The 13,229-nt window shown below is 42.7% G+C and overlaps 1 protein-coding gene across 11 annotated transcripts in view; it reads left to right on the forward strand.

Moving 5' to 3' along the window:
* ARHGAP10 (Rho GTPase activating protein 10) overlaps window positions 1-13,229 on the forward strand; it is a 364,968-nt gene that overhangs the window by 145,459 nt on the left and 206,280 nt on the right. For all 11 annotated transcript variants that reach the window (XM_055276077.2, XM_055276078.2, XM_055276075.2 and 8 more), the window contains 2 exons: window positions 3,612-3,722; window positions 5,482-5,586. In XM_055276077.2, coding sequence (XP_055132052.1) covers window positions 3,612-3,722; window positions 5,482-5,586 — 216 coding nt within the window. The remainder of the gene's footprint in view (window positions 1-3,611; window positions 3,723-5,481; window positions 5,587-13,229) is intronic.

Below are 13,229 nucleotides of genomic sequence, written 5' to 3' on the forward strand. Positions count from 1 at the left end.
CAGGCACGGGCACTGGCTCCGTGAAAGACTGTGGCTGGACCAGGCATACTGCAGTTCGCTTCCATTGTGGGCACCGGGAACACGGTGGCTCCCAGAAACTTGACACCAGGAACTGCAGAGCCCCAAAGAGGATGTCACAGCCCTGGCTTAGGGAGCCCCTAGGTCTGGGCTCCCTGAAGAGGCCGCAGCTCTTTCCTCATTGCCCACAATGTAGTGAGCAGGGGGAGGGGGAGGATCACCCCTGTTTGTGTTACAGCTCTTTCAGTCTGGCCATTCCTTGGGTCCCAAGTTCTTGTCCCACATCCAAGAGGAATGAGGTATGCAGACAACTGGAGGGTGAGCGAGGTACAGGGGAACTTCATTGAGCAACAGAACAGTTCTCAGGAGACCTGAAGTGAGTAGCCCTTTTCTGCAGGCAGGTCGACGTAATGAGTGTCCGGCTCTCAGTGGAGAGGAGACCTGTAGTGCATAGCTCCTTTCCACAGGTAGGTCATCCTGACTAGTGGAGGAGACCCCCAGGGGGTTGCTCCTTCCAACAGCTGGTAGTCCCCATGTCTTTCTGAGTCTAGCTGAGTCCAGAGTTTTTCTGGGCTCAGAAGGGAGGAAGTGTGCTGATTGGTCCATGCACAGCCATGAGTGGGCCTGGAAAAAGCACCGTAAGTTTTCATCCCCGGCTGCAGACTCAACCCAGAACTGGCAGCCCAGCGGCTCCCGGGCTTCAGGCCGTCCCTGGCTTGGAGGTGGGGTTTCACCAGGGACCTGTCCCTTCCCACCTAGGAACCTGTCTCCCACAGCTGTCAACATGTCATCCACGGCGCCCAAGGTATTTGCGCCGAGAGGTGCCTGCAGGCCCCTGTCGAGCTGCTCTCAGCCCCCTGGCCTCCCTCCTGTGCTTGTTGGCATCCAAAGTCCAGAGGGGGCCGAGCCGGAGGTTGGGGTGCCAGGGGCGCCGGCATGTCAGCACCACCCTGTGTGCACGCATACCCGGCTGGGTGGCAACAGTACCTGGGCTTGGCTACAACTTTGCTCCACACTGGATCAGGCGCTGGGAGCAGGGAGAGGCCAGGGAGCAGGAGCAGGCACTTCTTGAGCCTGCTGGCGGGGCAGTGGGCCTTCGCCGGCCCCCAAGAGCACAGAGATGCCCTGGTCCAGAGCTGTGGCTGCGCAGCTGCAGCTGTGTCTGGGAGCATGGGGCTCCTGCCCTGATAACTCTGTAGAAGTTAGGGCTCCTGCCTGTTTCTGGCCCCCGCGGGCACCATGGAGTGCGCAGCCCTGGCCGCACTTGGCCCTCTGCAGCTGGTGTCCTCACGGCAGCTGCTCCGGACTGGCCGCTGCTACCATCATTGCCAGTGATCCCAGGGATTCTGGTGATTTAATCACAGAGCATGTGGCACAACAGTTCTGGATTTTCAGAACATTAAGGGGTTGGTGACAGAGGTTGACTGGTAATGCAAGGGTAATTACAGTAGCAAGAACAACCAGGAGAGAGAATTTGCTAAAAGATAAAATCAAATTGATAAATCTGATGCTGGTATAAATTTCTTCAAGAGCCTTTGCAGTAATAACAAATGAGGAAACCACCCTTCTTATGTCTTTATTAAATACTCAACAAAATTACAGTGTTTTTGCTGGGAGATGTGCCAACTAACTGCTGATGGCTGAACTATCAAACTCTGGTTATTGGAGGCACAAAAATATGATTTGGAGGAGTGTTAGGTAGAAATTCTCATTTTAGCTTAGTAATATAAATGTATTTGCTGAAATGTTTTTTATTACATTTTGAAATGTGTTTCAAATGTGTTAAATGCTTTTCAAAAACAACACATTTTTGGTTATAAAACGTGAATAAAATTTCAATAAAATGTATGGTTTTATTTTAAAGTCTATGGCTCAGTGCTATTAAGTACATTCACGTTGTCTTGCAACTGTCACCACCATGCATCTCCAGGGCTTTTTAAAAAATCTTCCCAGACTGCAGCTCTGTTAACAGTAACTCTCCATTCTCCCCTGTTCCAGCCCCTGGCAGCCGTCAGTCATTCTGCTTTCAGTTTCTATGAATTTAACTACTCTAGGTGTCTCATATGAGTGGGATCATATAGTATCTGTCCCTTTATGACTAGTTTATTTCACTTAGCCTGATGTCCTCAAGGTTCATCCATGTTGTAGCATGTATCAGAATTTCCTTCCTGTCTAAGGCTGAATAATATTCCGTTATACATATGGATTGGCTACATTTTATTTACTCATCCATCCATCCATCCATCCATCCATCCATCCATGGGCATTGGGGTCACTTTGCCCCCTGCTGCTATGAACAGGGGTGTACACATATCTGTTTGAGTCTCTGCTTTCAGTTCTTTTGGGTATATGCCCAGCTGTAGAATTGCTGGGTCATGTGGTAATACTATTTTTCATTTGAGGGAAAAATTAATTTTTTGCTGGGAGTTGTGCCTGTTAACTGCTGGTGGCTGAACTATTTAATTCTGGTTAATGAAGGCACAAAAATATGATTTTGAGGAGTGTTAGGTAGAAATTTTCATGTTAGCTTAGTAACACGTTATATTTCAATATTATTTTACTTGAAGCACTATTTTTCACAGTGCTTGTACCATCTTGCATTCCTACTAATGATGCACAAGGGTTTCAGTTTCTTGACATCCTCACAAACACCACTACTTTTCTTTTTTGGTTGTAGCCACCCTAGTGAGTGTGAGGTGGCATCTTCTTGTGAGTTTGATTTGCATCCTAATGATGAGCGATGTTGAATGTCTTTTCATGTGCTTATTGGCCTTTTGTATATCCTCTCTGGAGAAATGCCCAGATAAATATTTTTAAGAGTAAAATTAGCTAAGTTAGGAAAAATATCACATGATACCTAGTAAGAATGGTTTCTTGGACATGAGTTCTCTCTCCACTATTCTCTGTGGAGTCATGCTCTTCTCCCAGTTTCTTTCTAGTTAGGCAAGCTAAGCTGGAAGCTTTTTTTGGAATAGCGTCCTGACCAGCTGGTGCCCCCATCTCTCCTAGGGGATCAGACGTTGTGAGGGCCGCAGATGGGCATCCAGCCCTGGCCCACCTTTGAGAGCCGGGTTCTTGAGATGCTGCCATGGCTGGCTCCTTCTCACCTGCCACCATCACTCCCTGAGCGCTGAGGTGCTGGGCCCTTTCTCAGGCAGACTTTATTCTTAGAGGATTTGTTCATTGAAATGTTTGTTGATTGTGATTGCATGTGGTTCAGCCTTGGGGCATCAGTTGTGGTTGGGGCGAGTTTTTCACAAAGAGAAGCCCCTTTGATCTTCAGTTCTTGGGGGTCAGCCTCAACATACAGAGTAGGAGTCACAAGCTTTTTCTGCAAAGAAACTGATAGTAAATATTTTAGACTTTTGTGGACCATAAAGTTCCTGTTGCACCTGCTCAATTCTGCTGTTGCAGCAGGAAAGTAGCCACAGACAATAAATAAATGAATGGTCGTGCCTGTGTTGCAATACTTTATTTACAAAATCAGGCAGCACACTGTATTTTGGCTCGTGGACCACAGTGTGATGACCTCTGATGTAGGGTTTCACTTTTCACCATCTCCAGTTTGACTAACCTCTGTGATTTTAACATAGGCAGATATCCAAGTGGAGCAGAACCGGCAACACTTCTATGAACTGTCTCTCGAGTATGTGTGTAAGCTGCAGGAAATCCAAGAAAGAAAGAAGTTTGAGTTTGTGGAACCTGTGAGTATTATTGACAAGTTGTTTGCTGGTGGATTTTTGCAATATAAGATAAGTATTTATCTTCCTAGATCTGATTTATGGTTTATAGTTACTAGAGGCCATAGTGCATAAACATGAAAGAGACATATTGAAAAGGGCAGACACAGATAGCCATGAAGTCAAGGAATTGCCTCTAAATCAGTGGTTCTCAGCTGTATTTGCACTGCAACATATAATATTCCCATTGCTACATGATCTCAAGGAAGGCAATCAGGTGCAATTTCTGCCACCTTAGCCTATAGCTCTATCTTTTAAAAATTTCTCTGAAATAATTTATACTAGAATGAGTGAACATGGGTTGTTTATACCAGTTTAAACTTTGCTACTTTATACAATCGTTTGTAACATGACTTCGAACACAACTCACAATGCTTATGGCAATCTAAGTTTAGAAGCAGGATATGGAACATTTGAGACAATTTTGTAAGTTACTCTAACATTTCTTTTTACTTATATTAGAAACACATGATTTTTGTTTGTGATTATATAGATGTTTTCTAGTAGCTTCAGTTGTTTATATATGAAGATATATGCACATGAATGTATATATCATAATGTAAAGGATATTTCATGTGGATTTCAGCAAAACACTGGAACTTATTCTCAGGATTCATTTTAATTTTAATATCAACTTGTTGAATGGTTTCTTTTTCTTAAACAGCTTTATTAAGATAACATTCATACACTCTACAATTTACTCATTGTGTGTATGGTTTGTAGAAACAAGAATAACCAAGTAATGATTAAAAATGAGCATTTGTGGAGCTATGGTTTAGTTGGAGCGATAGTCGTTAACCTAAACCATTAGAGAAAAACTCAACCTCCTCAAAGCTTTCTTTTTAATGTGAAATAATAATAATGGCCTGCTTTTATTGGGCATTTATAATGCTCAGTCTCTGTTCAAGTCATTGTTCTAAGTGTTGTACTGAACTCATTATTCCACACTATAACTCAATGAGGAGATAAGGAAATAGAAGTAGAGGAAGGTTGAATAATTTGCCCAAGGTCCCATAACAAGTCATGGCTGACGTTGGGAATGGAGCCTGCTGGGCATTTGGTGTCAGAGCCCCAGATTCCTAACCACCCACGGTGTGGCATTTGGAAGAAAATGAATCTCAAGATTTCCTTAACTCTCTCCCCAGATCACTTCTCTTGACTTTAGATTTATTGACTCACATGCGGATCAGAGGCAACAGCCCTCTAATTCAGGAACAGGTTGGGAGTTGGTAGAAAAGTAAAGGTTTAATCATGGATTTGAGGCTGCCCCTGGCAAGTCATGGAACATCTTTGTCAACAAGACACAGGGGTTGCAGTCAGCTGGATGTGGCTGGGGAGAGCCTGGAGCTCTTTGATTCTGTGATTTTACTTTCTTAAAGATTGTATCAACCAATAGTGATAAGATTTCAATTACAAATATTGGGATTCTCCTGACTAAAGAGGACAAATGGATGACTTTATAATTCAATTTTTCCTGCAGAATATGCCATATAAGCTGTCTAATGGCTGTGATATTTAAGGGAAAAAAAGCATCATTTTCTATAAAGACCAATTAATAGATAATATGTACTTGGGTTTACTTGAATATTAGTGACTTCCCTTTAATCAGTTTATTTCAGTGGAATAACAGTGAGATGGTGGGGGGAACACTTGGTTGTTTATATGATTCTTTTTTTCTCCTGAGTTTTTTTGTGCTAATATCTCTTTTCTTCCTGTGCCTTAGATGCTGTCATTTTTTCAGGGGATGTTTACCTTCTATCATCAGGGCCACGAACTTGCCAAAGACTTCAATCACTACAAAATGGAACTACAGATCAACATTCAGAATGTAAGGAAATGAAAGCTTTCTTTATAAAAAGATGTTCGAAAAGTGTATTTTTCATTTGTGTGTTTTATGAAAAGCCTTAAATGAAGACAACGCTGATCTGTTGGACTGAGAAATTGAGCGTATGCTGCCACCTGCTGGTCAACTGTTGGTGTGACCAACTGCTCTACAGTTGGTTGAGGCTTGGGAAATTCTGCCTCCTGGCGGCTTTTCCTGCAGTTTCTGGGTCAATTCTAAGGATAAGCTTTGTTATGTTAACTCTAAATCAGCTATGTCTGCAACAGACAAAAGAGCACTCAACTTTAAGGCGCTGAATTTATAATGCACTACATTTCTTCTCCTTTAACTGAGCATCTTGATTTTTGTTCCCAGACAGGCTTATCATTTGAGTAGAATTTCTTCCCTACATTTTATGCATATTTACTAATGCATTGGTGTTTACAGTTGCTATTGGTCTTGATTATTTTCCTTTGGAAAATGTGTGCTTTCTGCCAGGTCTCAGATAAAGAGATTTAGGAGAATGTTACTACGCCGTATACTATATGTCATTTTGATCAGGTGGTGTGTGTTTTTCCTTTCAATACTAGTTGATCCTGGAAGCGTCCTCATTGACGAGCTGGTCAGGGTATGTTGAGCGTAATTTGAGGTCTCATTAGGAATGTAGTGAGATAGCTTTGTGACAGACTCACAGCACATAATGAAAGACACACAGGTATTTGGATGGGAAGCTGTGGTTGTTGCCTGCTCTTCATTTCTTTCACAATTAGAAGTTGAGAGTGGGCCAGGCACAGTGGTTCATGCCTGTAATCCCAGCACTTTGGGAGGCCTAGACGGGCAGATCGCGAGGTCAAGAGATTGAGACCATCCTGGCCAACATGGTGAAACCCTGTCTCCACTAAAAATACGAAAATTAGCTGGGTGTGGTGGAGTGCGCCTGTAATCCCAGCTACTCGGGGAGGCTGAGGCAGGAGAATTGCTTGAACCGGGGAAGCGGAGGTTGCAGTGATCTGAGACTGTGCCACTGCACTCCAGCCTGGGCGACAGAGTGAGACTCTGTCTCAAAAAAAAATAAAAAAAGTTGAGGGTGAATACTTTTTGTGTAGATTTTGTTTCTAACTTTTTTTTTTTTTTATGTACAGTTCCCTATACTTGGGAGTGTAGCTGATAAAACCTCTTATTTTTATAATTTATGTGTCAACTTGTATTTGAGGATTGTTTGGATATTCAGCTGGGCTAATGGTAGAGTTCTGGAGTAGATTCTTTTTCTGCTGCTGTGGTCTCACAATTTGTGAAAACAGTTATAAAATATGTGGTATGACTATAATGTGACAAAACTTAAAAATCCAAAATGGATATGTGTGGATTCATTCTAGTCATCCCAAAATTGTCCCTGTAGGTGGTAGAATATTGAGTCTAATGATGTTGAGTTTTTTTGGGGTTTTTTTTGAGACAGGGTGTCACTCTGTCACTGAGGCTGAAGTACAATGGCACAATCATTGCTCACTGCAGCCTCAACCTTCTAGGCTCAAGTAGTCCTCCTGCCTCAGCCTCCTGAGTAACTGGGACTACAGATGCATGCCAGCACACCCAGCTAATTTTTTTTTCTTTTTGGTAGAGATGGAATCTCATTGTGTTGCCCAGGCTGCTCAAGCTTCAGAGTTCAAGTGATCCTCCTTCCTCAGCCTCCCAAGATCCTGGCATTATGGGGGTGAGCCACCATGCCTGGCCGATGTTGAGATTATTCAGAATATTTTTGCAGGCAGCAGAAAACAGTTATGTAAAAAGAACACTAGATAGTTTACATAAGTGGTCCCCAACCTTTTTGGCACCAGGGACTGGTTTTAAGGAAGACAATTCTATAGATGCACTGGGGGTGGGAGAAGGTCGGGTATGGTTTCGTGATGAAACTCTTCCACCTCAGGTCATCAGGCATTAGATTCTCATAAGGACTGCACAATCTAGATCCTTCACGTGCGCAGTTAACAATAGGGTTCATGGTCCTGTGAGAATCTAATGCCACTGCGGATCTGACAGAAGGTGGACTCAGGCGGTTATGCTCACCTGCCGCTCACCTCCTGCCGTGTGACCCGGTTCCTAACAGGCCATGGACCAGTACCGGTCAGCAGCCTGGGGGTTGGGGACCCCTGCTTGAGATTATAACTCATGTTTTCCCCTCCACTTACTGGCTATATAATTTGTGGAGATTCACCTCTTCTGTCTGGACCTCATCTGTCAAGTGCAGGGCTGGCCAGAATGAGAACCTTCAGGCAAGACTGTATATACAACTTCTAGAATCAAGGTAAAATGAAGAAGATAGTGCCCCTTATTTAGAGATAATTAAGAGTTTCAGATTGGAGGCATTTGATCATTAAACCAAGCAGAAGCTCTTCTGAGCACAGGGCCGTGTAGACTGCATAGGTGAATGCCCTTGAAGCCAGCTCTCTGCCTCAGACTCTGGGGTGAGCTGTAGGGAAACGTCAGTCTCTTGGGATGTTCAGTGAAACTCCTTGCACAGCTGGTTTATTTGTGGAAGTGTGTTTATAACACACCTGTGGGGAAGGGGGGTCTATTTACCTTTATATAAACCAAAAAACTTTCAGAGGCATTAAATATTTAGATGGGAATGAGCAGTATTCAGTCTGGAAATCTTATGAGCAAACCTTGAAGCTAAGCTATCATTTGAAATGTTTCACAAAATGACCTGGTTGGAATCCTTAAAATATTTAGAACTTACACAATTGACAACAGTAATCATTTTCTGTAGAGAAATGGGGAAATGACAGTTTATTGTAAAAAAGCCTTTTTTGTATTCTCTGTCACTTAAGGATGTGGTCATCAGTAAATCACCCTACATTCTCAACCTTTTCTCTAAATATTTCTCTCTTGATTTTATTTGGCTGTTTCTTGATAAACACTCTTACAACTCAGAGTTTCTCTCTGCGTCACCTTCAGTATTGAGAACACCTGATCTAGGTGGCGTCTTTGCTCTTCAAAATTTTAGCTTCTAGCTAATTTTTTTTTTTATCAGAAACACGAGCACTTATGAAAAGCGGGTCACTCATTCTGTATCATCTGCTATACCTCAGTGATGTAATTTGCTCATTTCTTGGCTATTCATCTCATTCCTTGATGTCAGTTTTTTATTATGATAAAGAGAAAATGCTGGGTATATAAAACAACATATTGTTGAAAAAAGTCCCAGTTTGTGTGTGTGTGTGTGTGTGTGTGTGTGTGTGGCATTTATTTGTTTGTTTGTTTGAGATGGAGTCTCGCCCTGTCACCCAGGCTGGAGTGCAGTGGCCCAATCAATCTTGGCTCACTGCAAGCTCCGCCTCCCGGGTTCATGACATTCTCCTGCCTGTAGCTGGGACTACAGGCACCTGCCACCCTGCCCGGCTAATTTTTTTGTATTTTTTGGTAGAGATGGGGATTCACTGTGTTAGTCAGGATGGTCTCGATCTCCTGACCTCGTGATCCGCCTGCCTTGGCCTCCCAAAGTGTTGGGATTACAGGCGTGAGCCACCGCGCCCAGCCGCATATATGTATTTTAGGAAACATAATCAAATGTTAACTGCCTCTGCATTATAACATCATAAATATTTTGGTCATCTTTTTAGTATTTAATTTTAGTAAGAAAGCAAAACTTTTATAGTCAGAAAAAGGTAAAAGGTATTTAAAAGCGAAAACCTATTTTTCCCCATCTGATAATACCTACTGTATTGTAAAAGTGGCTAGATTTTTTTTTTTTTTTTTTTTTTTTTTTTTTTTTTTTTGAGAAATGGAGTCTTCATTTTCTGTAATCTAGAGTAGTAAATGGAAATCAAGAAAGCAGCAAGATGGCTTTTAGGAAATGGGTTTTCCAGAAGAAATTTGGAAATTGCCTCAAATTTTAAAGAATATTTTAAGAAACTAATTTTGAACTTTTGTGATTTCTGTCTCCCAAAGAATGTGGGGAAGAAGAGACTAGAATAGAATTCTTCCTGGAAGGAAATACAGTGTGCAAAATTTTAGGATTTGTAAAGAGTCCCTAGAAGATAACAAGAATGGGTAGGAAGTATTTAAGAATATGGGAAAAATATTTTTGTCGCAATGTTCTAAGGAAAGTAGAATACCAAAACTACAGACTCTGTGTGTGTGTGTGTGTGTGTGTGTGTGTGTGTGTGTGTTGTTTTTTTTTTTTTTTTTTTTTTTTTTTGAGATGGAGTCTCGCTCTGTTGCCCAGGCTGGAGTGCAGTGGCCCAGTCTCGGCTCACTGTAAGCTCCGCCTCCTGGGTTCAGGCCATTCTCCTGCCTCAGCCTCCCGAGTAGCTGGGACTACAGGCGCCTGCCACCGTGCCCGGCTAATTTTTGTATTTTTAGTAGAGACGGGGTTTCACCATGTTAGCCAGGATGGTCTCGATCTCCTGACCTTGTGATCCGCCCACCTCGGCCTCCCAAAGTGCTGGGATTACAGGCGTGAGCCACCGCGCCCAGCCGTGTGTGTGTTTTTAAAAGAGATTAGAAATGGCCACATCAAAATATAACAGCCATTACTTGAGGGGTGGGCTTATGGTTAGCTTTAGTCTCACTTATCCCTTTTGTTTTTGCCCCCCAAATAGGACTATTCATGTCTGTCTCTCTGTTTTACGATGATACGGATTAGTTTCTATTAGGCAGGATGGCCTCGATCTCCTGACCTCGTGATCCACCCCCTTGGCCTCCCACAGTGCTGGGATTACAGGCGTGAACCACCGTGACCAGCCCAGAAAAAAGTTTTTTAAAGGTGTTTTCTCTTTCAATCAGATTTAAAATACTAAAATAATAAGGCTTAATTTAAAGCTAGTTTATTTGGAAATGTTTAATTACTAAAGCATGTAACGAAAACAAGGCAGCAATGATCTTTTATTAGATAGATAGCATTAGACAGTGTCCTACCGTATAGATTATTGTGAGGATTAAAGAACCATGTAAATGCTCAAATGTTACCTACTGTAAGGTTTGGGGTCTAACATTATTGTAATTAGAAGATGCCCTCATATGTATTTGGAACTTATAATTGGAAACTGCAAGGTTTTAGCCATTCTACTGATCTTATGCAAAGTTTTCAATTCATAATTTACTTAAAAATGGTACATTTGAAAAATAGTAGCTGGGGATGGTGACTCACGCCTATAAACCCAGCACTTTGGGATATCGAGGCAGGAGGATCACTTGAGCCCCAGAGTTCAGGACCAGCCTGGGCAACACAGTGAGACCCTGTCTCCACAAAAAATAGAGAAAAATTAGCTGGAGGTGGTGGTGCATGTGAGTAGTCCCTGTACTCGGGAGGCTGAGGTGGGAAGATCATTTGAGCCTGGGAGGTCGAGGCTGCAGTGAACTGTGATTGTGTCACTTTTCTCCAGCCTGAGCAACAGAGTGAGACTCGGTCAAAAAAAAAAAAAAAAAAAAAAAAAAGCCTTCCATTCCCAGTGCAGAAAATAAACCTCTGAGGAAGTCAGGTAGTGAGGGATGGAGACGTCTGCAGCAGGGATAGTGGAGTGGTGATGAGACAGAGGTGGCTGCTGGGGCATTTGGGAGATTGCTTATGCTGAGTAGAGATGTTAAGTGGGCACATAAGCAGACATGTTGAGAATGAGAACCAGGCTTCTTACTGTCTGGGAAGAAATTCACAAATTTGGAAGGAGAGAGACTGGAAAGAAACCTGAAGAACTGGAGTAGAATTAGATTTCTTGGTAGGAAGTCATGGGTTTTCAAATATATAGGTAGATATAGAAGTAGTGATTGTGTGTTTGTATAAACACGTGTGCTCTGTGTATACAGTTGACCCTTGAACAACGTTGGGGTTAGCACCCCTGCGCTATTGGATGTCTGCAGGTAACTTTTGACTTCCCCCAAACTTGACTACTAATCACCTACTGTTGATCAGAAGCCTTACCCATAACAGAAGTAGTTGATTACCACATATTTTGTGTGTTCTATGTATGATATACTGTGTTCTTACAATGAAGTAAGCTAGAGAAAAGAAAATGTTACTATAAAAATCATCAGGAAGAGAAAATATACGTACTATTCATTAAGTGGAAGTGGATCATCATAAAGGCCTTCCTGTGTGTCTTCATAACGAGTAGGCTGAGGAGGAAGAGTTGCTGTCGCAGGAGTTGTAGATGGGGAGGAAAATCCATGTATAAGTAGATCCACAGAGTTCAAGCCTGTATTAAGGCTCAACTGTATGTACATCTATTTCCTAAGGCTGTCTGCTGAGAAGACTTAGAAGTGAGCACACTGTGCCCAAATCTTGTCGCAAGAGTTGTAGATGGGGAGGAAAATCCATATATAAGTAGATCCACAAAGTTCAAGCCTGTGTTAAGCCTCAGCTGTGTGTACATCTATTTCCTGAGGCTGTCTGCTGAGAAGTCCTTAGCTGTGAGCACACTGTTCCCAGATCTTGGTTTCCAAATACTAAATACTCTCCACTAAAAAGAACAAGAGTTCCTTTCCAGGACTGGGGCAGGGGAAGTATAAGATGAGCCTAGGGTACCTTATTGGACCAGAAGGTAAGGAACTGGTCGAAGAATTAAGGGGACCAGTCAAAAGACAGAAGCCAGTTCGAAGGAACTCCTGCTGCTCAAATCTAGGGCAATTTGAGCATGAACATAAATAATAGGATTATTGGCTGAAACAGAAGTGTGTGCACATGTTCACACCTGTGATAGCATCCATACATGTATGGCATGCACATATATGCATATGTGTATATATATTATACACACATGGGGGGAAATGAGGGTTGGGAGGAATCTCAGCAAAATGACCAAGGAGGGGAATAAAATCAGGGTGAAATTAGGACAAAGATGGGGATAAGGGCAGGGGATGGTGGCTCATGCTTATAATCCCAACAGTGTGGGAGGCTGAAGTGGGTAGATTGCTTGAGCCCAGGAGTTCGAGACCAGCCTGGGCCCCGTGGTGAGACCCCTGTCTCTACAAACACACACACACACACACACACACACACACACATTTAGCCTGGCGTGGTGGTGTACGCCTGTAGTCCCAGTTCCTCTGGAGGCTGAGGTGAGAGGACGACTTGAGTTCAGGAGGTTGAGGCTGCGGTGAGGTATTACCATGCCACTGTACTCCAGCCTGGGAGACAGAGTGAGACCCTGTCTTTAAAAAAAAAAAAAAAAAAAAAATTGGGGATAAGAAAACCTGGAGAAATGGAGGGAGAGAGGGAACCTAGCCATCAACAACTGAGTTCTACTTTCTTTGGAGGCTTACACTTTCTTACAGGACATAAGCTGATTTTTCTTGCAGCTCTTAGTTTGTGTTTTTTTTTTAAAAAAAACCTGCAGGCAGGTTTTCCCTTTTACAATCTACATTTATCAGACTCTCCATCCCTTTACAAAAAAGATGTGCCATTCTAACATTTTGCCACGCTTAGGACCCTTGGCAGTCCCTTTTATTGTAGGGAGGAAAGAGGAGAAATTTCAATAATAATTTTCTGTTTCAGTTCCTCCACAGTTTCACATCAGCAGTTTTTTGGTGTTAATACAATTATTTTTGAGCCTGGATGAAAGAAGTGTCCAGGAACACGGTGGTGCCGACTCATCACAATTGCCTTGGTAATTCTGTCACTTCACCTTGTATATACATTTTCAGTGTAGCCGTTT

The sequence above is a fragment of the Symphalangus syndactylus genome, chromosome 4 (genome assembly GCF_028878055.3).
Source record: "Symphalangus syndactylus isolate Jambi chromosome 4, NHGRI_mSymSyn1-v2.1_pri, whole genome shotgun sequence".
NCBI classification, from domain to species: domain Eukaryota; kingdom Metazoa; phylum Chordata; class Mammalia; order Primates; family Hylobatidae; genus Symphalangus; species Symphalangus syndactylus.